The following is a 22,677-nucleotide window of genomic DNA, read 5'->3' on the forward strand; positions in this document are numbered from 1 at the left end:
TTCATCACTTGGTGATATTTCATCTGGTCTTTTGTCTTTTCCATCTGGACTTTTAGTTCCTGGTGTTTGAGGTTTTCTGTTTTGCTTTCCCCCATCTTTTGGTTTGTTTGGATTCAGTGGCTCGTCCTCTTCATCACTTGGTGATTTTTCCTCTGGTCTTTTGTCTTTTTTGGTTGGCTGTCTAGTGTCAGGCTTTTTGTCTTGATCAGTTGGTTTACTTCCATCTGAGGGGTGATTTGGATCACGTGGCAGCTTTGTAGCAGGTTGTTTAGGTTTTCTATTTGGCTTTCCACCATCTTTTGTTTTTTTTGGATTCAGTGGGTCATCCTCTTCATCACTTGGTGATTTTTCACCTTGTCCTTGGTCTTTTCCATCTGGCTTTTTAGTTCCTGGTTCTTTAGGTTTTCTGTTTTGCTTTCCCCCATCTCTTGGTTTGTTTGGATTCAGTGGCTCGTCCTCTTCATCACTTGGTGATTTTTCATCTGGTCTTTTGTCTTTTTTGGTTGGCTGTCTAGTGTCAGGCTTTTTGTCTGGATCAGTTGGTTTACTTCCATCTGAGGGGTGATTTGGATCACGTGGCAGCTTTGTAGCAGGTTGTTTAGGTTTTCTATTTGGTCTTTGTCCATCATTTGATTTGTTTGGATCTAGTGGCTCCTCCTCTTCATCACTTGGTGATTTTTCACCTTGTCCTTGGTCTTTTCCATTCGGCTTTTTAGTTCCTGGTGTTTGAGGTTTTCTATTTGGCTTTCCCTCATCTTTTGGTTTGTTTGGATTCAGTGGGTCGTCCTCTTCATCACTTGGTGATTTATCACCTTGTCCTTGGTCTTTTCCATCTGGCTTTTTAGTTCCTGGTTCTTTAGGTTTTCTGTTTTTCTTTCCCCCATCTTTTGGTTTGTTTGGATTCAGTGGCTCGTCCTCTTCATCACTTGGTGATTTTTCATCTGGTCTTTTGTCTTTTCCATCTGGATTTTTCGTTCCTGGTGTTTGAGGTTTTCTGTTTTGCTTTCCCCCATCTTTTGGTTTGTTTGGATTCAGTGGCTTGTCCTCTTCATCACTTGGTGATCTTTCATCTGGTCTTTTGTCTTTTTTGGTTGGCTGTCTAGTGTCAGGCTTTTTGTCTTGATCAGTTGGTTTACTTCCATCTGAGGGGTGATTTGGATCACGTGGCAGCTTTGTAGCAGGTTGTTTAGGTTTTCTCTTTGGTCTTTGTCCATCATTTGATTTGTTTGGATCTAGTGGCTCCTCCTCTTCATCACTTGGTGATTTTTTACCTTGTCCTTGGTCTTTTCCATTCGGCTTTTTAGTTCCTGGTGTTTGAGGTTTTCTATTTTGCTTTCTTCCATCTTTTGATTTGTTTGGATTCCGTGGATCGTCCTCTTCATCACTTGGTGATTTTTCATCTGGTCTTTTGTCTTTTTTGGTTGGTTGTCTAGTGTCAGGCTTATTGTCTGGATCAGTTGGTTTACGTCTATCTGAGGGGTGATTTGGATCGCGTGGTAGTTTTGTAGCAGGTTGTTTAGGTTTTCTATTTGGCCTTTGTCCATCATTTGATTTGTTTGGATCTAGTGGCTCCTCCTCTTCATCACTTGGTGATTTTTCACCTTGTCCTTGGTCTTTTCCATTCGGCTTTTTAGTTCCTGGTGTTTGAGGTTTTCTATTTGGCTTTCCCTCATCTTTTGGTTTGTTTGGATTCAGTGGGTCGTCCTCTTCATCACTTGGTGATTTTTCATCTGGTCTTTTGTCTTTTCCATCTGGATTTTTAGTTCCTGTTGTTTGAGGTTTTCTATTTGGCTTTCCCCCATCTTTTGGTTTGTTTAGATTCAGTGGGTCGTCCTCTTCATCACTTGGTGATTTTTCACCTTGTCCTTGGTCTTTTCCATCTGGCTTTTTAGTTCCTGGTTCTTTAGGTTTTCTGTTTTTCTTTCCCCCATCTTTTGGTTTGTTTGGATTCAGTGGCTCGTCCTCTTCATCACTTGGTGATTTTTCATCTGGTCTTTTGTCTTTTCCATCTGGATTTTTCGTTCCTGGTGTTTGAGGTTTTCTGTTTTGCTTTCCCCCATCTTTTGGTTTGTTTGGATTCTGTGGCTCGTCCTCTTCATCACTTGGTGATCTTTCATCTGGTCTTTTGTCTTTTTTGGTTGGCTGTCTAGTGTCAGGCTTTTTGTCTTGATCAGTTGGCTTACTTCCATCTGAGGGGTGATTTGGATCACGTGGCAGCTTTGTAGCAGGTTGTTTAGGTTTTCTATTTGGTCTTTGTCCATCATTTGATTTGTTTGGATCTAGTGGCTCCTCCTCTTCATCACTTGGTGATTTTTCACCTTGTCCTTGGTCTTTTCCATTCGGCTTTTTAGTTCCTGGTGTTTGAGGTTTTCTATTTGGCTTTCCCCCATCTTTTGGTTTGTTTGGATTCAGTGGGTCGTCCTCTTCATCACTTGGTGATTTTTCATCTGGTCTTTTGTCTTTTTTGGTTGGCTGTCTAGTGTCAGGCTTTTTGTCTTGATCAGTTGGTTTACTTCCATCTGAGGGGTGATTTGGATCACGTGGCAGCTTTGTAGCAGGTTGTTTAGGTTTTCTATTTGGTCTTTGTCCATCATTTGATTTGTTTGGATCTAGTGGCTCCTCCTCTTCATCACTTGGTGATTTTTCACCTTGTCCTTGGTCTTTTCCATTCGGATTTTTAGTTCCTGGTGTTTGAGGTTTTCTATTTGGCTTTCCCCCATCTTTTGGTTTGTTTGGATTTAGTGGGTCGTCCTCTTCATCACTTGGTGATTTATCACCTTGTCCTTGGTCTTTTCCATCTGGCTTTTTAGTTCCTGGTTCTTTAGGTTTTCTGTTTTTCTTTCCCCCATCTTTTGGTTTGTTTGGACTCAGTGGCTCGTCCTCTTCATCACTTGGTGATTTTTCATCTGGTCTTTTGTCTTTTCCATATGGATTTTTAGTTCCTGGTGTTTGAGGTTTTCTATTTGGCTTTCCACCATCTTTTGTTTTTTTTGGATTCAGTGGGTCATCCTCTTCATCACTTGGTGATTTTTCACCTTGTCCTTGGTCTTTTCCATCTGGCTTTTTAGATCCTGGTTCTTTAGGTTTTCTGTTTTGCTTTCCCCCATCTCTTGGTTTGTTTGGATTCAGTGGCTCGTCCTCTTCATCACTTGGTGATTTTTCATCTGGTCTTTTGTCTTTTTTGGTTGGCTGTCTAGTGTCAGGCTTTTTGTCTTGATCAGTTGGTTTACTTCCATCTGAGGGGTGATTTGGATCACGTGGCAGCTTTGTAGCAGGTTGTTTAGGTTTTCTATTTGGTCTTTGTCCATCATTTGATTTGTTTGGATCTAGTGGCTCCTCCTCTTCATCACTTGGTGATTTTTCACCTTGTCCTTGGTCTTTTCCATTCGGCTTTTTAGTTCCTGGTGTTTGAGGTTTTCTATTTGGCTTTCCCTCATCTTTTGTTTTGTTTGGATTCAGTGGCTCGTCCTCTTCATCACTTGGTGATTTTTCATCTGGTCTTTTGTCTTTTCCATCTGGATTTTTCGTTCCTGGTGTTTGAGGTTTTCTGTTTTGCTTTCCCCCATCTTTTGGTTTGTTTGGATTCAGTGGCTCGTCCTCTTCATCATTTGGTGATCTTTCATCTGGTCTTTTGTCTTTTTTGGTTGGCTGTCTAGTGTCAGGCTTTTTGTCTTGATCAGTTGGTTTACTTCCATCTGAGGGGTGATTTGGATCATGTGGCAGCTTTGTAGCAGGTTGTTTAGGTTTTCTATTTGGCCTTTGTCCATCATTTGATTTGTTTGGATCTAGTGGCTCCTCCTCTTCATCACTTGGTGATTTTTCACCTTGTCCTTGGTCTTTTCCATTCGGCTTTTTAGTTCCTGGTGTTTGAGGTTTTCTATTTGGCTTTCCCCCATCTTTTGGTTTGTTTGGATTCAGTGGGTCGTCCTCTTCATCACTTGGTGATTTTTCATCTTGTCTTTTGTCTTTTTTGGTTGGCTGTCTAGTGTCAGGCTTTTTGTCTTGATCAGTTGGTTTACTTCCATCTGAGGGGTGATTTGGATCACGTGGCAGCTTTGTAGCAGGTTGTTTAGGTTTTCTATTTGGTCTTTGTCCATCATTTGATTTGTTTGGATCTAGTGGCTCCTCCTCTTCATCACTTGGTGATTTTTCACCTTGTCCTTGGTCTTTTCCATTCGGATTTTTAGTTCCTGGTGTTTGAGGTTTTCTATTTGGCTTTCCTCCATCTTTTGGTTTGTTTGGATTCAGTGGGTCGTCCTCTTCATCACTTGGTGATTTTTCATCTGGTCTTTTGTCTTTTCCATCTGGATTTTTAGTTCCTGGTTCTTTAGGTTTTCTGTTTTTCTTTCCCCCATCTTTTGGTTTGTTTGGATTCAGTGGCTCGTCCTCTTCATCACTTGGTGATTTTTCATCTGGTCTTTTGTCTTTTCCATCTGGATTTTTCGTTCCTGGTGTTTGAGGTTTTCTGTTTTGCTTTCCCCCATCTTTTGGTTTGTTTGGATTCAGTGGCTCGTCCTCTTCATCACTTGGTGATCTTTCATCTGGTCTTTTGTCTTTTTTGGTTGGCTGTCTAGTGTCAGGCTTTTTGTCTTGATCAGTTGGTTTACTTCCATCTGAGGGGTGATTTGGATCATGTGGCAGCTTTGTAGCAGGTTGTTTAGGTTTTCTATTTGGTCTTTGTCCATCATTTGATTTGTTTGGATCTAGTGGCTCCTCCTCTTCATCACTTGGTGATTTTTCACCTTGTCCTTGGTCTTTTCCATTCGGCTTTTTAGTTCCTGGTGTTTGAGGTTTTCTATTTGGCTTTCCCCCATCTTTTGGTTTGTTTGGATTCAGTGGGTCGTCCTCTTCATCACTTGGTGATTTTTCATCTGGTCTTTTGTCTTTTTTGGTTGGCTGTCTAGTGTCAGGCTTTTTGTCTTGATCAGTTGGTTTACTTCCATCTGAGGGGTGATTTGGATCACATGGCAGCTTTGTAGCAGGTTGTTTAGGTTTTCTATTTGGTCTTTGTCCATCATTTGATTTGTTTGGATCTAGTGGCTCCTCCTCTTCATCACTTGGTGATTTTTCACCTTGTCCTTGGTCTTTTCCATTCGGATTTTTAGTTCCTGGTGTTTGAGGTTTTCTATTTGGCTTTCCTCCATCTTTTGGTTTGTTTGGATTCAGTGGGTCGTCCTCTTCATCACTTGGTGATTTTTCATCTGGTCTTTTGTCTTTTTTGGTTGGCTGTCTAGTGTCAGGCTTTTTGTCTTGATCAGTTGGTTTACTTCCATCTGAGGGGTGATTTGGATCACGTGGCAGCTTTGTAGCAGGTTGTTTAGGTTTTCTATTTGGTCTTTGTCCATCATTTGATTTGTTTGGATCTAGTGGCTCCTCCTCTTCATCACTTGGTGATTTTTCACCTTGTCCTTGGTCTTTTCCATTCGGATTTTTAGTTCCTGGTGTTTGAGGTTTTCTATTTGGCTTTCCCCCATCTTTTGGTTTGTTTGGATTCAGTGGGTCGTCCTCTTCATCACTTGGTGATTTATCACCTTGTCCTTGGTCTTTTCCATCTGGCTTTTTAGTTCCTGGTTCTTTAGGTTTTCTGTTTTTCTTTCCCCCATCTTTTGGTTTGTTTGGATTCAGTGGCTCGTCCTCTTCATCACTTGGTGATTTTTCATCTGGTCTTTTGTCTTTTCCATCTGGATTTTTCATTCCTGGTGTTTGAGGTTTTCTGTTTTGCTTTCCCCCATCTTTTGGTTTGTTTGGATTCAGTGGCTCGTCCTCTTCATCACTTGGTGATCTTTCATCTGGTCTTTTGTCTTTTTTGGTTGGCTGTCTAGTGTCAGGCTTTTTGTCTTGATCAGTTGGTTTACTTCCATCTGAGGGGTGATTTGGATCACGTGGCAGCTTTGTAGCAGGTTGTTTAGGTTTTCTCTTTTGTCTTTGTCCATCATTTGATTTGTTTGGATCTAGTGGCTCCTCCTCTTCATCACTTGGTGATTTTTCACCTTGTCCTTGGTCTTTTCCATTCGGCTTTTTAGTTCCTGGTGTTTGAGGTTTTCTATTTGGCTTTCCCCCATCTTTTGGTTTGTTTGGATTCAGTGGGTCGTCCTCTTCATCACTTGGTGATTTTTCATCTGGTCTTTTGTCTTTTTTGGTTGGCTGTCTATTGTCAGGCTTTTTGTCTTGATCAGTTGGTTTACTTCCATCTGAGGGGTGATTTGGATCACGTGGCAGCTTTGTAGCAGGTTGTTTAGGTTTTCTATTTGGTCTTTGTCCATCATTTGATTTGTTTGGATCTAGTGGCTCCTCCTCTTCATCACTTGGTGATTTTTCACCTTGTCCTTGGTCTTTTCCATTCGGATTTTTAGTTCCTGGTGTTTGAGGTTTTCTATTTGGCTTTCCCCCATCTTTTGGTTTGTTTGGATTCAGTGGGTCGTCCTCTTCATCACTTGGTGATTTATCACTTTGTCCTTGGTCTTTTCCATCTGGCTTTTTAGTTCCTGGTTCTTTAGGTTTTCTGTTTTTCTTTCCCCCATCTTTTGGTTTGTTTGGATTCAGTGGCTCGTTCTCTTCATCACTTGGTGATTTTTCATCTGGTCTTTTGTCTTTTCCATCTGGATTTTTAGTTCCTGGTGTTTGAGGTTTTCTATTTGGCTTTCCACCATCTTTTGTTTTTTTTGTATTCAGTGGCTCCTCCTCTTCATCACTTGGTGATTTTTCACCTTGTCCTTGGTCTTTTCCATTCGGCTTTTTAGTTCCTGGTGTTTGAGGTTTTCTATTTGGCTTTCCGTCATCTTTTGGTTTGTTTGGATTCAGTGGGTCGTCCTCTTCATCACTTGGTGATTTTTCACCTTGTCCTTTGTCTTTTCCATTCGGCTTTTTAGTTCCTGTTGTTTGAGGTTTTCTATTTGGCTTTCCCCCATCTTTTGGTTTGTTTAGATTCAGTGGGTCGTCCTCTTCATCACTTGGTGATTTTTCACCTTGTCCTTGGTCTTTTCCATCTGGATTTTTTGTTCCTGTTTCTTTAGGTTTTCTGTTTTTCTTTCCCCCATCTTTTGGTTTGTTTGGATTCAGTGGCTCGTCCTCTTCATCACTTGGTGATTTTTCATCTGGTCTTTTGTCTTTTCCATCTGGATTTTTAGTTCCTGGTGTTTGAGGTTTTCTGTTTTGCTTTCCCCCATCTTTTGATTTGTTTGGATTCCGTGGATCGTCCTCTTCATCACTTGGTGATTTTTCATCTGGTCTTTTGTCTTTTTTGGTTGGTTGTCTAGTGTCAGGCTTTTTGTCTGGATCAGTTGGTTTACGTCTATCTGAGGGGTTGTTTGGATCGCGTGTTAGTTTTGTAGCAGGTTGTTTAGGTTTTCTATTTGGCCTTTGTCCATCATTTGATTTGTTTGGATCTAGTGGCTCCTCCTCTTCATCACTTGGTGATTTTTCACCTTGTCCTTGGTCTTTTCCATTCGGCTTTTTAGTTCCTGGTGTTTGAGGTTTTCTATTTGGCTTTCCCTCATCTTTTGGTTTGTTTGGATTCAGTGGGTCGTCCTCTTCATCACTTGGTGATTTTTCACCTTGTCCGTGGTCTTTTCCATTCGGCTTTTTAGTTCCTGTTGTTTGAGGTTTTCTATTTGGCTTTCCCCCATCTTTTGGTTTGTTTGGATTCAGTGGGTCGTCCTCTTCATCACTTGGTGATTTTTCACCTTGTCCTTGGTCTTTTCCATCTGGCTTTTTAGTTCCTGGTTCTTTAGGTTTTCTGTTTTTCTTTCCCCCATCTTTTGGTTTGTTTGGATTCAGTGGCTCGTCCTCTTCATCACTTGGTGATTTTTCATCTGGTCTTTTGTCTTTTCCATCTGGATTTTTAGTTCCTGGTGTTTGAGGTTTTCTGTTTTGCTTTCCCCCATCTTTTGGTTTGTTTGGATTCAGTGGCTCGTCCTCTTCATCACTTGGTGATTTTTCATCTGGTCTTTTGTCTTTTTTGGTTGGCTGTCTAGTGTCAGGCTTTTTGTCTTGATCAGTTGGTTTACTTCCATCTGAGGGGTGATTTGGATCACGTGGCAGCTTTGTAGCAGGTTGTTTAGGTTTTCTATTTGGTCTTTGTCCATCATTTGATTTGTTTGGATCTAGTGGCTCCTCCTCTTCATCACTTGGTGATTTTTCACCTTGTCCTTGGTCTTTTCCATTCGGATTTTTAGTTCCTGGTGTTTGAGGTTTTCTATTTGGCTTTCCCCCATCTTTTGGTTTGTTTGGATTCAGTGGGTCGTCCTCTTCATCACTTGGTGATTTATCACTTTGTCCTTGGTCTTTTCCATCTGGCTTTTTAGTTCCTGGTTCTTTAGGTTTTCTGTTTTTCTTTCCCCCATCTTTTGGTTTGTTTGGATTCAGTGGCTCGTTCTCTTCATCACTTGGTGATTTTTCATCTGGTCTTTTGTCTTTTCCATCTGGATTTTTAGTTCCTGGTGTTTGAGGTTTTCTATTTGGCTTTCCACCATCTTTTGTTTTTTTTGTATTCAGTGGCTCCTCCTCTTCATCACTTGGTGATTTTTCACCTTGTCCTTGGTCTTTTCCATTCGGCTTTTTAGTTCCTGGTGTTTGAGGTTTTCTATTTGGCTTTCCGTCATCTTTTGGTTTGTTTGGATTCAGTGGGTCGTCCTCTTCATCACTTGGTGATTTTTCACCTTGTCCTTTGTCTTTTCCATTCGGCTTTTTAGTTCCTGTTGTTTGAGGTTTTCTATTTGGCTTTCCCCCATCTTTTGGTTTGTTTAGATTCAGTGGGTCGTCCTCTTCATCACTTGGTGATTTTTCACCTTGTCCTTGGTCTTTTCCATCTGGATTTTTTGTTCCTGGTTCTTTAGGTTTTCTGTTTTTCTTTCCCCCATCTTTTGGTTTGTTTGGATTCAGTGGCTCGTCCTCTTCATCACTTGGTGATTTTTCATCTGGTCTTTTGTCTTTTCCATCTGGATTTTTAGTTCCTGGTGTTTGAGGTTTTCTGTTTTGCTTTCCCCCATCTTTTGATTTGTTTGGATTCCGTGGATCGTCCTCTTCATCACTTGGTGATTTTTCATCTGGTCTTTTGTCTTTTTTGGTTGGTTGTCTAGTGTCAGGCTTTTTGTCTGGATCAGTTGGTTTACGTCTATCTGAGGGGTTGTTTGGATCGCGTGGTAGTTTTGTAGCAGGTTGTTTATGTTTTCTATTTGGCCTTTGTCCATCATTTGATTTGTTTGGATCTAGTGGCTCCTCCTCTTCATCACTTGGTGATTTTTCACCTTGTCCTTGGTCTTTTCCATTCGGCTTTTTAGTTCCTGGTGTTTGAGGTTTTCTATTTGGCTTTCCCTCATCTTTTGGTTTGTTTGGATTCAGTGGGTCGTCCTCTTCATCACTTGGTGATTTTTCACCTTGTCCGTGGTCTTTTCCATTCGGCTTTTTAGTTCCTGTTGTTTGAGGTTTTCTATTTTGCTTTCCCCCATCTTTTGGTTTGTTTGGATTCAGTGGGTCGTCCTCTTCATCACTTGGTGATTTTTCACCTTGTCCTTGGTCTTTTCCATCTAGCTTTTTAGTTCCTGGTTCTTTAGGTTTTCTGTTTTTCTTTCCCCCATCTTTTGGTTTGTTTGGATTCAGTGGCTCGTCCTCTTCATCACTTGGTGATTTTTCATCTGGTCTTTTGTCTTTTTCATCTGGATTTTTAGTTCCTGGTGTTTGAGGTTTTCTGTTTTGCTTTCCCCCATCTTTTGGTTTGTTTGGATTCAGTGGCTCGTCCTCTTCATCACTTGGTGATTTTTCATCTGGTCTTTTGTCTTTTTTGGTTGGCTGTCTAGTGTCAGGCTTTTTGTCTTGATCAGTTGGTTTACTTCCATCTGAGGGGTGATTTGGATCACGTGGCAGCTTTGTAGCAGGTTGTTTAGGTTTTCTATTTGGTCTTTGTCCATCATTTGATTTGTTTGGATCTAGTGGCTCCTCCTCTTCATCACTTGGTGATTTTTCACCTTGTCCTTGGTCTTTTCCATTCGGCTTTTTAGTTCCTGTTGTTTGAGGTTTTCTATTTGGCTTTCCCCCATCTTTTGGTTTGTTTGGATTCAGTGGGTCGTCCTCTTCATCACTTGGTGATTTTTCACCTTGTCCTTGGTCTTTTCCATCTGGCTTTTTAGTTCCTGGTTCTTTAGGTTTTCTGTTTTTCTTTCCCCCATCTTTTGGTTTGTTTGGATTCAGTGGCTCGTCCTCTTCATCACTTGGTGATTTTTCATCTGGTCTTTTGTCTTTTCCATCTGGATTTTTAGTTCCTGGTGTTTGAGGTTTTCTGTTTTGCTTTCCCCCATCTTTTGGTTTGTTTGGATTCAGTGGCTCGTCCTCTTCATCACTTGGTGATCTTTCATCTGGTCTTTTGTCTTTTTTGGTTGGCTGTCTAGTGTCAGGCTTTTTGTCTTGATCAGTTGGTTTACTTCCATCTGAGGGGTGATTTGGATCACGTGGCAGCTTTGTAGCAGGTTGTTTAGGTTTTCTATTTGGTCTTTGTCCATCATTTGATTTGTTTGGATCTAGTGGCTCCTCCTCTTCATCACTTGGTGATTTTTCACCTTGTCCTTGGTCTTTTCCATTCGGCTTTTTAGTTGCTGGTGTTTGAGGTTTTCTATTTGGCTTTCCCCCATCTTTTGGTTTGTTTGGATTCAGTGGGTCGTCCTCTTCATCACTTGGTGATTTTTCATCTGGTCTTTTGTCTTTTTTGGTTGGCTGTCTAGTGTCAGGCTTTTTGTCTTGATCAGTTGGTTTACTTCCATCTGAGGGGTGATTTGGATCACGTGGCAGCTTTGTAGCAGGTTGTTTAGGTTTTCTATTTGGTCTTTGTCCATCATTTGATTTGTTTGGATCTAGTGGCTCCTCCTCTTCATCACTTGGTGATTTTTCACCTTGTCCTTGGTCTTTTCCATTCGGATTTTTAGTTCCTGGTGTTTGAGGTTTTCTATTTGGCTTTCCCCCATCTTTTGGTTTGTTTGGATTCAGTGGGTCGTCCTCTTCATCACTTGGTGATTTATCACCTTGTCCTTGGTCTTTTCCATCGGGCTTTTTAGTTCCTGGTTCTTTAGGTTTTCTGTTTTTCTTTCCCCCATCTTTTGGTTTGTTTGGATTCAGTGGCTCGTCCTCTTCATCACTTGGTGATTTTTCATCTGGTCTTTTGTCTTTTCCATCTGGATTTTTCGTTCCTGGTGTTTGAGGTTTTCTGTTTTGCTTTCCCCCATCTTTTGGTTTGTTTGGATTCAGTGGGTCGTCCTCTTCATCACTTGGTGATTTTTCATCTGGTCTTTTGTCTTTTTTGGTTGGCTGTCTAGTGTCAGTCTTTTTGTCTTGATCATTTGGTTTACTTCCATCTGAGGGGTGATTTGGATCACGTGGCAGCTTTGTAGCAGGTTGTTTAGGTTTTCTCTTTGGTCTTTGTCCATCATTTGATTTGTTTGGATCTAGTGGCTCCTCTTCTTCATCACTTGGTGATTTTTCACCTTGTCCTTGGTCTTTTCCATTCGGCTTTTTAGTTCCTGGTGTTTGAGGTTTTCTATTTGGCTTTCCCCCATCTTTTGGTTTGTTTGGATTCAGTGGGTCGTCCTCTTCATCACTTGGTGATTTTTCATCTGGTCTTTTGTCTTTTTTGGTTGGCTGTCTAGTGTCAGGCTTTTTGTCTTGATCAGTTGGTTTACTTCTATCTGAGGGGTGATTTGGATCACGTGGCAGCTTTGTAGCAGGTTGTTTAGGTTTTCTATTTGGTCTTTGTCCATCATTTGATTTGTTTGGATCTAGTGGCTCCTCCTCTTCATCACTTGGTGATTTTTCACCTTGTCCTTGGTCTTTTCCATTCGGATTTTTAGTTCCTGGTGTTTGAGGTTTTCTATTTGGCTTTCCCCCATCTTTTGGTTTGTTTGGATTCAGTGGGTCGTCCTCTTCATCACTTGGTGATTTATCACCTTGTCCTTGGTCTTTTCCATCTGGCTTTTTAGTTCCTGGTTCTTTAGGTTTTCTGTTTTTCTTTCCCCCATCTTTTGGTTTGTTTGTATTCAGTGGCTCGTCCTCTTCATCACTTGGTGATTTTTCATCTGGTCTTTTGTCTTTTCCATCTGGATTTTTAGTTCCTGGTGTTTGAGGTTTTCTATTTGGCTTTCCCCCATCTTTTGGTTTGTTTGGATTCAGTGGGTCGTCATCTTCATCACTTGGTGATTTTTCATCTGGTCTTTTGTCTTTTTTGGTTGGCTGTCTAGTGTCAGGCTTTTTGTCTTGATCAGTTGGTTTACTTCCATCTGAGGGGTGATTTGGATCATGTGGCAGCTTTGTAGCAGGTTGTTTAGGTTTTCTATTTGGCTTTCCGTCATCTTTTGGTTTGTTTGGATTCAGTGGGTCGTCCTCTTCATCACTTGGTGATTTTTCACCTTGTCCTTTGTCTTTTCCATTCGGCTTTTTAGTTCCTGTTGTTTGAGGTTTTATATTTGGCTTTCCCCCATCTTTTGGTTTGTTTAGATTCAGTGGGTCGTCCTCTTCATCACTTGGTGATTTTTCACTTTGTCCTTGGTCTTTTCCATCTGGCTTTTTATTTCCTGGTTCTTTAGGTTTTCTGTTTTTCTTTCCCCCATCTTTTGGTTTGTTTGGATTCAGTGACTCGTCCTCTTCCTCACTTGGTGATTTTTCATCTGGTCTTTTGTCTTTTCTATCTGGATTTTTCGTTCCTGGTGTTTGAGGTTTTCTGTTTTGCTTTCCCCCATCTTTTGGTTTGTTTGGATTCAGTGGCTCGTCATCTTCATCACTTGGTGATCTTTCATCTGGTCTTTTGTCTTTTTTGGTTGGCTGTCTAGTGTCAGGCTTTTTGTCTTGATCAGTTGGTTTACTTCCATCTGAGGGGTGATTTGGATCACGTGGCAGCTTTGTAGCAGGTTGTTTAGGTTTTCTATTTGGTCTTTGTCCATCATTTGATTTGTTTGGATCTAGTGGCTCCTCCTCTTCATCACTTGGTGATTTATCACCTTGTCCTTGGTCTTTTCCATCTGGCTTTTTAGTTCCTGGTTCTTTAGGTTTTCTGTTTTTCTTTCCCCCATCTTTTGGTTTGTTTGGATTCAGTGGCTCGTCCTCTTCATCACTTGGTGATTTTTCATCTGGTCTTTTGTCTTTTCCATCTGGATTTTTAGTTCCTGGTGTTTGAGGTTTTCTATTTGGCTTTCCACCATCTTTTGTTTTTTTTGGATTCAGTGGCTCCTCCTCTTCATCACTTGGTGATTTTTCACCTTGTCCTTGGTCTTTTCCATTCGGCTTTTTAGTTCCTGGTGTTTGAGGTTTTCTATTTGGCTTTCCCTCATCTTTTGATTTGTTTGGATTCAGTGGGTCGTCCTCTTCATCACTTGGTGATTTTTCACCTTGTTCTTGGTCTTTTCCATTCGGATTTTTAGTTCCTGTTGTTTGAGGTTTTCTATTTGGCTTTCCCCCATCTTTTGGTTTGTTTGGATTCAGTGGGTCGTCCTCTTCATCACTTGGTGATTTTTCACCTTGTCCTTGGTCTTTTCCATCTGGCTTTTTAGTTCCTGGTTCTTTAGGTTTTCTGTTTTTCTTTCCCCCATCTTTTGGTTTGTTTGGATTCAGTGGCTCGTCCTCTTCATCACTTGGTGATTTTTCATCTGGTCTTTTGTCTTTTCCATCTGGATTTTTAGTTCCTGGTGTTTGAGGTTTTCTGTTTTGCTTTCCCCCATCTTTTGGTTTGTTTGGATTCAGTGGCTCGTCCTCTTCATCACTTGGTGATTTTTCATCTGGTCTTTTGTCTTTTTTGGTTGGCTGTCTAGTGTCAGGCTTTTTGTCTTGATCAGTTGGTTTACTTCCATCTGAGGGGTGATTTGGATCACGTGGCAGCTTTGTAGCAGGTTGTTTAGGTTTTCTATTTGGTCTTTGTCCATCATTTGATTTGTTTGGATCTAGTGGCTCCTCCTCTTCATCACTTGGTGATTTTTCACCTTGTCCTTTGTCTTTTCCATTCGGATTTTTAGTTCCTGGTGTTTGAGGTTTTCTATTTGGCTTTCCCCCATCTTTTGGTTTGTTTGGATTCAGTGGGTCGTCCTCTTCATCACTTGGTGATTTTTCATCTGGTCTTTTGTCTTTTTTGGTTGGCTGTCTAGTGTCAGGCTTTTTGTCTTGATCAGTTGGTTTACTTCCATCTGAGGGGTGATTTGGATCACGTGGCAGCTTTGTAGCAGGTTGTTTAGGTTTTCTATTTGGCTTTCCGTCATCTTTTGGTTTGTTTGGATTCAGTGGGTCGTCCTCTTCATCACTTGGTGATTTTTCACCTTGTCCTTTGTCTTTTCCATTCGGCTTTTTAGTTCCTGTTGTTTGAGGTTTTCTATTTGGCTTTCCCCCATCTTTTGGTTTGTTTAGATTCAGTGGGTCGTCCTCTTCATCACTTGGTGATTTTTCACCTTGTCCTTGGTCTTTTCCATCTGGCTTTTTAGTTCCTGGTTCTTTAGGTTTTCTGTTTTTCTTTCCCCCATCTTTTGGTTTGTTTGGATTCAGTGGCTCGTCCTCTTCATCACTTGGTGATTTTTCATCTGGTCTTTTGTCTTTTCCATCTGGATTTTTCGTTCCTGGTGTTTGAGGTTTTCTATTTGGCTTTCCACCATCTTTTGTTTTTTTTGGATTCAGTGGCTCCTCCTCTTCATCACTTGGTGATTTTTCACCTTGTCCTTGGTCTTTTCCATTCGGCTTTTTAGTTCCTGGTGTTTGAGGTTTTCTATTTGGCTTTCCCTCATCTTTTGGTTTGTTTGGATTCAGTGGGTCGTCCTCTTCATCACTTGGTGATTTTTCACCTTGTCCTTGGTCTTTTCCATTCGGATTTTTAGTTCCTGTTGTTTGAGGTTTTCTATTTGGCTTTCCCCCATCTTTTGGTTTGTTTGGATTCAGTGGGTCGTCCTCTTCATCACTTGGTGATTTTTCACCTTGTCCTTGGTCTTTTCCATCTGGCTTTTTAGTTCCTGGTTCTTTAGGTTTTCTGTTTTTCTTTCCCCCATCTTTTGGTTTGTTTGGATTCAGTGACTCGTCCTCTTCCTCACTTGGTGATTTTTCATCTGGTCTTTTGTCTTTTCTATCTGGATTTTTCGTTCCTGGTGTTTGAGGTTTTCTGTTTTGCTTTCCCCCATCTTTTGGTTTGTTTGGATTCAGTGGCTCGTCATCTTCATCACTTGGTGATCTTTCATCTGGTCTTTTGTCTTTTTTGGTTGGCTGTCTAGTGTCAGGCTTTTTGTCTTGATCAGTTGGTTTACTTCCATCTGAGGGGTGATTTGGATCACGTGGCAGCTTTGTAGCAGGTTGTTTAGGTTTTCTATTTGGTCTTTGTCCATCATTTGATTTGTTTGGATCTAGTGGCTCCTCCTCTTCATCACTTGGTGATTTATCACCTTGTCCTTGGTCTTTTCCATCTGGCTTTTTAGTTCCTGGTTCTTTAGGTTTTCTGTTTTTCTTTCCCCCATCTTTTGGTTTGTTTGGATTCAGTGGCTCGTCCTCTTCATCACTTGGTGATTTTTCATCTGGTCTTTTGTCTTTTCCATCTGGATTTTTAGTTCCTGGTGTTTGAGGTTTTCTATTTGGCTTTCCACCATCTTTTGTTTTTTTTGGATTCAGTGGCTCCTCCTCTTCATCACTTGGTGATTTTTCACCTTGTCCTTGGTCTTTTCCATTCGGCTTTTTAGTTCCTGGTGTTTGAGGTTTTCTATTTGGCTTTCCCTCATCTTTTGATTTGTTTGGATTCAGTGGGTCGTCCTCTTCATCACTTGGTGATTTTTCACCTTGTCCTTGGTCTTTTCCATTCGGATTTTTAGTTCCTGTTGTTTGAGGTTTTCTATTTGGCTTTCCCCCATCTTTTGGTTTGTTTGGATTCAGTGGGTCGTCCTCTTCATCACTTGGTGATTTTTCACCTTGTCCTTGGTCTTTTCCATCTGGCTTTTTAGTTCCTGGTTCTTTAGGTTTTCTGTTTTTCTTTCCCCCATCTTTTGGTTTGTTTGGATTCAGTGGCTCGTCCTCTTCATCACTTGGTGATTTTTCATCTGGTCTTTTGTCTTTTCCATCTGGATTTTTAGTTCCTGGTGTTTGAGGTTTTCTGTTTTGCTTTCCCCCATCTTTTGGTTTGTTTGGATTCAGTGGCTCGTCCTCTTCATCACTTGGTGATTTTTCATCTGGTCTTTTGTCTTTTTTGGTTGGCTGTCTAGTGTCAGGCTTTTTGTCTTGATCAGTTGGTTTACTTCCATCTGAGGGGTGATTTGGATCACGTGGCAGCTTTGTAGCAGGTTGTTTAGGTTTTCTATTTGGTCTTTGTCCATCATTTGATTTGTTTGGATCTAGTGGCTCCTCCTCTTCATCACTTGGTGATTTTTCACCTTGTCCTTTGTCTTTTCCATTCGGATTTTTAGTTCCTGGTGTTTGAGGTTTTCTATTTGGCTTTCCCCCATCTTTTGGTTTGTTTGGATTCAGTGGGTCGTCCTCTTCATCACTTGGTGATTTTTCATCTGGTCTTTTGTCTTTTTTGGTTGGCTGTCTAGTGTCAGGCTTTTTGTCTTGATCAGTTGGTTTACTTCCATCTGAGGGGTGATTTGGATCACGTGGCAGCTTTGTAGCAGGTTGTTTAGGTTTTCTATTTGGCTTTCCGTCATCTTTTGGTTTGTTTGGATTCAGTGGGTCGTCCTCTTCATCACTTGGTGATTTTTCACCTTGTCCTTTGTCTTTTCCATTCGGCTTTTTAGTTCCTGTTGTTTGAGGTTTTCTATTTGGCTTTCCCCCATCTTTTGGTTTGTTTAGATTCAGTGGGTCGTCCTCTTCATCACTTGGTGATTTTTCACCTTGTCCTTGGTCTTTTCCATCTGGCTTTTTAGTTCCTGGTTCTTTAGGTTTTCTGTTTTTCTTTCCCCCATCTTTTGGTTTGTTTGGATTCAGTGGCTCGTCCTCTTCATCACTTGGTGATTTTTCATCTGGTCTTTTGTCTTTTCCATCTGGATTTTTCGTTCCTGGTGTTTGAGGTTTTCTATTTGGCTTTCCACCATCTTTTGTTTTTTTTGGATTCAGTGGCTCCTCCTCTTCATCACTTGGTGATTTTTCACCTTGTCCTTGGTCTTTTCCATTCGGCTTTTTAGTTCCTGGTGTTTGAGGTTTTCTATTTGGCTTTCCCTCATCTTTTGGTTTGTTTGGATTCAGTGGGTCGTCCTCTTCATCACTTGGTGATTTTTCACCTTGTCCTTGGTCTTTTCCATTCGGATTTTTAGTTCCTGTTGTTTGAGGTTTTCTATTTGGCTTTCCCCCATCTTTTGGTTTGTTTGGATTCAGTGGGTCGTCCTCTTCATCACTTGGTGATTTTTCACCTTGTCCTTGGTCTTTTCCATCTGGCTTTTTAGTTCCTGGTTCTTTAGGTTTTCTGTTTTTCTTTCCCCCATCTTTTGGTTTGTTTGGATTCAGTGGCTCGTCCTCTTCATCACTTGGTGATTTTTCATCTGGTCTTTTGTCTTTTCCATCTGGATTTTTAGTTTCTGGTGTTTGAGGTTTTCTGTTTTGCTTTCCCCCATCTTTTGGTTTGTTTGGATTCAGTGGCTCGTCCTCTTCATCACTTGGTGATTTTTCATCTGGTCTTTTGTCTTTTTTGGTTGGCTGTCTAGTGTCAGGCTTTTTGTCTTGATCAGTTGGTTTACTTCCATCTGAGGGGTGATTTGGATCACGTGGCAGCTTTGTAGCAGGTTGTTTAGGTTTTCTATTTGGTCTTTGTCCATCATTTGATTTGTTTGGATCTAGTGGCTCCTCCTCTTCATCACTTGGTGATTTTTCACCTTGTCCTTGGTCTTTTCCATTCGGATTTTTAGTTCCTGGTGTTTGAGGTTTTCTATTTGGCTTTCCCCCATCTTTTGGTTTGTTTGGATTCAGTGGGTCGTCCTCTTCATCACTTGGTGATTTATCACCTTGTCCTTGGTCTTTTCCATCTGGCTTTTTAGTTCCTGGTTCTTTAGGTTTTCTGTTTTTCTTTCCCCCATCTTTTGGTTTGTTTGGATTCAGTGGCTCGTCCTCTTCATCACTTGGTGATTTTTCATCTGGTCTTTTGTCTTTTCCATCTGGATTTTTAGTTCCTGGTGTTTGAGGTTTTCTATTTGGCTTTCCACCATCTTTTGTTTTTTTTGGATTCAGTGGGTCATCCTCTTCATCACTTGGTGATTTTTCACCTTGTCCTTGGTCTTTTCCATCTGGCTTTTTAGTTCCTGGTTCTTTAGGTTTTCTTTTTTGCTTTCCCCCATCTTTTGGTTTGTTTGGATTCAGTGGCTCGTCCTCGTCATCACTTGGTGATTTTTCATCTGGTCTTTTGTCTTTTTTGGTTGGTTGTCTAGTGTCAGGCTTTTTGTCTGGATCAGTTGGTTTACTTCCATCTGAGGGGTGATTTGGATCACGTGGCAGCTTTGTAGCAGGTTGTTTAGGTTTTCTATTTGGTCTTTGTCCATCATTTGATTTGTTTGGATCTAGTGGCTCCTCCTCTTCATCACTTGGTGATTTTTCACCTTGTCCTTTGTCTTTTCCATTCGGCTTTTTAGTTCCTGCTGTTTGAGGTTTTCTATTTGGCTTTCCCCCATTTTTTGGTTTGTTTAGATTCAGTGGGTCGTCCTCTTCATCACTTGGTGATTTTTCACCTTGTCCTTGGTCTTTTCCATCTGGATTTTTTGTTCCTGGTTCTTTAGGTTTTCTGTTTTTCTTTCCCCCATCTTTTGGTTTGTTTGGATTCAGTGGCTCGTCCTCTTCATCACTTGGTGATTTTTCATCTGGTCTTTTGTCTTTTCCATCTGGATTTTTAGTTCCTGGTGTTTGAGGTTTTCTGTTTTGCTTTCCCCCCTCTTTTGATTTGTTTGGATTCCGTGGATCGTCCTCTTCATCACTTGGTGATTTTTCATCTGGTCTTTTGTCTTTTTTGGTTGGTTGTCTAGTGTCAGGCTTTTTGTCTGGATCAGTTGGTTTACGTCTATCTGAGGGTTGATTTGGATCGCGTGGTAGTTTTGTAGCAGGTTGTTTAGGTTTTCTATTTGGCCTTTGTCCATCATTTGATTTGTTTGGATCTAGTGGCTCCTCCTCTTCATCACTTGGTGATTTTTCACCTTGTCCTTGGTCTTTTCCATTCGGCTTTTTAGTTCCTGGTGTTTGAGGTTTTCTATTTGGCTTTCCCTCATCTTTTGGTTTGTTTGGATTTAGTGGGTCGTCCTCTTCATCACTTGGTGATTTTTCACCTTGTCCTTGGTCTTTTCCATTCGGATTTTTAGTTCCTGGTGTTTGAGGTTTTCTATTTGGCTTTCCCCCATCTTTTGGTTTGTTTGGATTCAGTGGGTCGTCCTCTTCATCACTTGGTGATTTATCACCTTGTCCTTGGTCTTTTCCATCTGGCTTTTTAGTTCCTGGTTCTTTAGGTTTTCTGTTTTTCTTTCCCCCATCTTTTGGTTTGTTTGGATTCAGTGGCTCGTCCTCTTCATCACTTGGTGATTTTTCATCTGGTCTTTTGTCTTTTCCATCTGGATTTTTAGTTCCTGGTGTTTGAGGTTTTCTATTTGGCTTTCCGCCAAGTTTTGTTTTTTTTGGATTCAGTGGGTCATCCTCTTCATCACTTGGTGATTTTTCACCTTGTCCTTGGTCTTTTCCATCTGGCTTTTTAGTTCCTGGTTCTTTAGGTTTTCTTTTTTGCTTTCCCCCATCTTTTGGTTTGTTTGGATTCAGTGGCTCGTCCTCTTCATCACTTGGTGATTTTTCATCTGGTCTTTTGTGTTTTTTGGTTGGCTGTCTAGTGTCAGGCTTTTTGTCTGGATCAGTTGGTTTACTTCCATCTGAGGGGTGATTTGGATCACGTGGCAGCTTTGTAGCAGGTTGTTTAGGTTTTCTATTTGGTCTTTGTCCATCATTTGATTTGTTTGGATCTAGTGGCTCCTCCTCTTCATCACTTGGTGATTTTTCACCTTGTCCTTGGTCTTTTCCATTCGGCTTTTTAGTTCCTGTTGTTTGAGGTTTTCTATTTGGCTTTCCCCCATCTTTTGGTTTGTTTGGATTCAGTGGCTCGTCCTCTTCATCACTTGGTGATTTTTCACCTTGTCCTTTGTCTTTTCCATCTGGCTTTTTAGTTCCTGGTTCTTTAGGTTTTCTGTTTTTCTTTCCCCCATCTTTTGGTTTGTTTGGATTCAGTGGCTCGTCCTCTTCATCACTTGGTGATTTTTCATCTGGTCTTTTGTCTTTTCCATCTGGATTTTTAGTTCCTGGTGTTTGAGGTTTTCTGTTTTGCTTTCCCCCATCTTTTGATTTGTTTGGATTCCGTGGATCGTCCTCTTCATCACTTGGTGATTTTTCATCTGGTCTTTTGTCTTTTTTGGTTGGTTGTCTAGTGTCAGGCTTTTTGTCTGGATCAGTTGGTTTACTTCCATCTGAGGGGTGATTTGGATCACGTGGCAGCTTTGTAGCAGGTTGTTTAGGTTTTCTATTTGGTCTTTGTCCATCATTTGATTTGTTTGGATCTAGTGGCTCCTCCTCTTCATCACTTGGTGATTTTTCACCTTGTCCTTGGTCTTTTCCATTCGGATTTTTAGTTCCTGGTGTTTGAGGTTTTCTATTTGGCTTTCCCCCATCTTTTGGTTTGTTTGGATTCAGTGAGTCGTCCTCTTCATCACTTGGTGATTTATCACCTTGTCCTTGGTCTTTTCCATCTGGCTTTTTAGTTCCTGGTTCTTTAGGTTTTCTGTTTTTCTTTCCCCCATCTTTTGGTTTGTTTGGATTCAGTGGCTCGTCCTCTTCATCACTTGGTGATTTTTCATCTGGTCTTTTGTCTTTTCCATCTGGATTTTTAGTTCCTGGTGTTTGAGGTTTTCTGTTTTGCTTTCCCCCATCTTTTGATTTGTTTGGATTCCGTGGATCGTCCTCTTCATCACTTGGTGATTTTTCATCTGGTCTTTTGTCTTTTTTGGTTGGTTGTCTAGTGTCAGGCTTTTTGTCTGGATCAGTTGGTTTACTTCCATCTGAGGGGTGATTTGGATCACGTGGCAGCTTTGTAGCAGGTTGTTTAGGTTTTCTATTTGGTCTTTGTCCATCATTTGATTTGTTTGGATCTAGTGGCTCCTCCTCTTCATCACTTGGTGATTTTTCACCTTGTCCTTGGTCTTTTCCATTCGGATTTTTAGTTCCTGGTGTTTGAGGTTTTCTATTTGGCTTTCCCCCATCTTTTGGTTTGTTTGGATTCAGTGAGTCGTCCTCTTCATCACTTGGTGATTTATCACCTTGTCCTTGGTCTTTTCCATCTGGCTTTTTAGTTCCTGGTTCTTTAGGTTTTCTGTTTTTCTTTCCCCCATCTTTTGGTTTGTTTGGATTCAGTGGCTCGTCCTCTTCATCACTTGGTGATTTTTCATCTGGTCTTTTGTCTTTTCCATCTGGATTTTTAGTTCCTGGTGTTTGAGGTTTTCTATTTGGCTTTCCACCATCTTTTGTTGTTTTTGGATTCAGTGGGTCATCCTCTTCATCACTTGGTGATTTTTCACCTTGTCCTTGGTCTTTTCCATCTGGCTTTTTAGTTCCTGGTTCTTTAGGTTTTCTTTTTTGCTTTCCCCCATCTTTTGGTTTGTTTGGATTCAGTGGCTCGTCCTCTTCATCACTTGGTGATATTTCATCTGGTCTTTTGTCTTTTTTGGTTGGCTGTCTAGTGTCAGGCTTTTTGTCTGGATCAGTTGGTTTACTTCCATCTGAGGGGTGATTTGGATCACGTGGCAGCTTTGTAGCAGGTTGTTTAGGTTTTCTATTTGGTCTTTGTCCATCATTTGATTTGTTTGGATCTAGTGGCTCCTCCTCTTCATCACTTGGTGATTTTTCACCTTGTCCTTGGTCTTTTCCATTCGGCTTTTTAGTTCCTGGTGTTTGAGGTTTTCTATTTGGCTTTCCCTCATCTTTTGGTTTGTTTGTATTCAGTGGGTCGTCCTCTTCATCACTTGGTGATTTTTCACCTTGTCCTTTGTCTTTTCCATTCAGCTTTTTAGTTCCTGTTGTTTGAGGTTTTCTATTTGGCTTTCCCCCATCTTTTGGTTTGTTTGGATTCAGTGGCTCGTCCTCTTCATCACTTGTTGATTTTTCACCTTGTCCTTGGTCTTTTCCATCTGGCTTTTTAGTTCCTGGTTCTTTAGGTTTTCTGTTTTTCTTTCCCCCATCTTTAGGTTTGTTTGGATTCAGTGGCTCGTCCTCTTCATCACTTGGTGATTTTTCATCTGGTCTTTTGTCTTTTCCATCTGGATTTTTAGTTCCTGGTGTTTGAGGTTTTCTGTTTTGCTTTCCCCCATCTTTTGATTTGTTTGGATTCCGTGGATCGTCCTCTTCATCACTTGGTGATTTTTCATCTGGTCTTTTGTCTTTTTTGGTTGGTTGTCTAGTGTCAGGCTTTTTGTCTGGATCAGTTGGTTTACGTCTATCTGAGGGGTTGTTTGGATCGCGTGGTAGTTTTGTAGCAGGTTGTTTAGGTTTTCTATTTGGCCTTTGTACATCATTTGATTTGTTTGGATCTAGTGGCTCCTCCTCTTCATCACTTGGTGATTTTTCACCTTGTCCTTGGTCTTTTCCATTCAGATTTTTAGTTCCTGGTGTTTGAGGTTTTCTATTTGGCTTTCCCCCATCTTTTGGTTTGTTTGGATTCAGTGGGTCGTCCTCTTCATCACTTGGTGATTT

At 40.9% G+C, this 22,677-nt stretch overlaps 1 protein-coding gene across 1 annotated transcript in view; it reads right to left on the reverse strand.

Annotated features, from left to right (window-relative positions):
- LOC149457267 (uncharacterized) overlaps nt 1-22,677 on the reverse strand; it is a 226,851-nt gene that overhangs the window by 193,286 nt on the left and 10,888 nt on the right. The window contains exons 6-54 of the mRNA XM_089683961.1: nt 22,116-22,646; nt 21,507-21,929; nt 21,270-21,449; nt 20,811-21,212; nt 20,223-20,624; nt 19,377-20,036; nt 18,180-19,190; nt 17,943-18,122; nt 17,527-17,885; nt 17,205-17,328; nt 16,903-17,018; nt 16,449-16,713; nt 16,050-16,322; nt 15,642-15,863; nt 15,482-15,584; nt 15,075-15,367; nt 14,796-15,017; nt 13,641-14,573; nt 13,383-13,583; nt 13,125-13,325; nt 12,666-13,067; nt 12,078-12,479; nt 11,566-11,891; nt 11,160-11,436; nt 10,648-10,973; nt 10,242-10,518; nt 9,718-10,055; nt 9,396-9,498; nt 8,937-9,338; nt 8,658-8,879; nt 8,292-8,471; nt 7,897-8,234; nt 7,575-7,677; nt 7,116-7,517; nt 6,708-6,929; nt 6,471-6,650; nt 6,012-6,413; nt 5,682-5,882; nt 5,170-5,495; nt 4,764-5,040; nt 4,434-4,634; nt 3,922-4,247; nt 3,516-3,792; nt 3,036-3,458; nt 2,799-2,978; nt 2,416-2,741; nt 2,010-2,286; nt 834-1,694; nt 51-776 (exon numbers count right to left, since the gene is read on the reverse strand). Of these exons, the coding sequence (XP_089540087.1) occupies nt 51-776; nt 834-1,694; nt 2,010-2,286; nt 2,416-2,741; nt 2,799-2,978; nt 3,036-3,458; nt 3,516-3,792; nt 3,922-4,247; nt 4,434-4,634; nt 4,764-5,040; nt 5,170-5,495; nt 5,682-5,882; nt 6,012-6,413; nt 6,471-6,650; nt 6,708-6,929; nt 7,116-7,517; nt 7,575-7,677; nt 7,897-8,234; nt 8,292-8,471; nt 8,658-8,879; nt 8,937-9,338; nt 9,396-9,498; nt 9,718-10,055; nt 10,242-10,518; nt 10,648-10,973; nt 11,160-11,436; nt 11,566-11,891; nt 12,078-12,479; nt 12,666-13,067; nt 13,125-13,325; nt 13,383-13,583; nt 13,641-14,573; nt 14,796-15,017; nt 15,075-15,367; nt 15,482-15,584; nt 15,642-15,863; nt 16,050-16,322; nt 16,449-16,713; nt 16,903-17,018; nt 17,205-17,328; nt 17,527-17,885; nt 17,943-18,122; nt 18,180-19,190; nt 19,377-20,036; nt 20,223-20,624; nt 20,811-21,212; nt 21,270-21,449; nt 21,507-21,929; nt 22,116-22,646 (16,404 nt within the window). The remainder of the gene's footprint in view (nt 1-50; nt 777-833; nt 1,695-2,009; nt 2,287-2,415; nt 2,742-2,798; nt 2,979-3,035; nt 3,459-3,515; nt 3,793-3,921; nt 4,248-4,433; nt 4,635-4,763; nt 5,041-5,169; nt 5,496-5,681; nt 5,883-6,011; nt 6,414-6,470; nt 6,651-6,707; nt 6,930-7,115; nt 7,518-7,574; nt 7,678-7,896; nt 8,235-8,291; nt 8,472-8,657; nt 8,880-8,936; nt 9,339-9,395; nt 9,499-9,717; nt 10,056-10,241; nt 10,519-10,647; nt 10,974-11,159; nt 11,437-11,565; nt 11,892-12,077; nt 12,480-12,665; nt 13,068-13,124; nt 13,326-13,382; nt 13,584-13,640; nt 14,574-14,795; nt 15,018-15,074; nt 15,368-15,481; nt 15,585-15,641; nt 15,864-16,049; nt 16,323-16,448; nt 16,714-16,902; nt 17,019-17,204; nt 17,329-17,526; nt 17,886-17,942; nt 18,123-18,179; nt 19,191-19,376; nt 20,037-20,222; nt 20,625-20,810; nt 21,213-21,269; nt 21,450-21,506; nt 21,930-22,115; nt 22,647-22,677) is intronic.

This window comes from Staurois parvus, unplaced genomic scaffold (genome assembly GCF_062004578.1).
Source record: "Staurois parvus isolate SC_StPar_1 unplaced genomic scaffold, SC_StPar_1.0 ptg000332l, whole genome shotgun sequence".
Classification (NCBI taxonomy): domain Eukaryota; kingdom Metazoa; phylum Chordata; class Amphibia; order Anura; family Ranidae; genus Staurois; species Staurois parvus.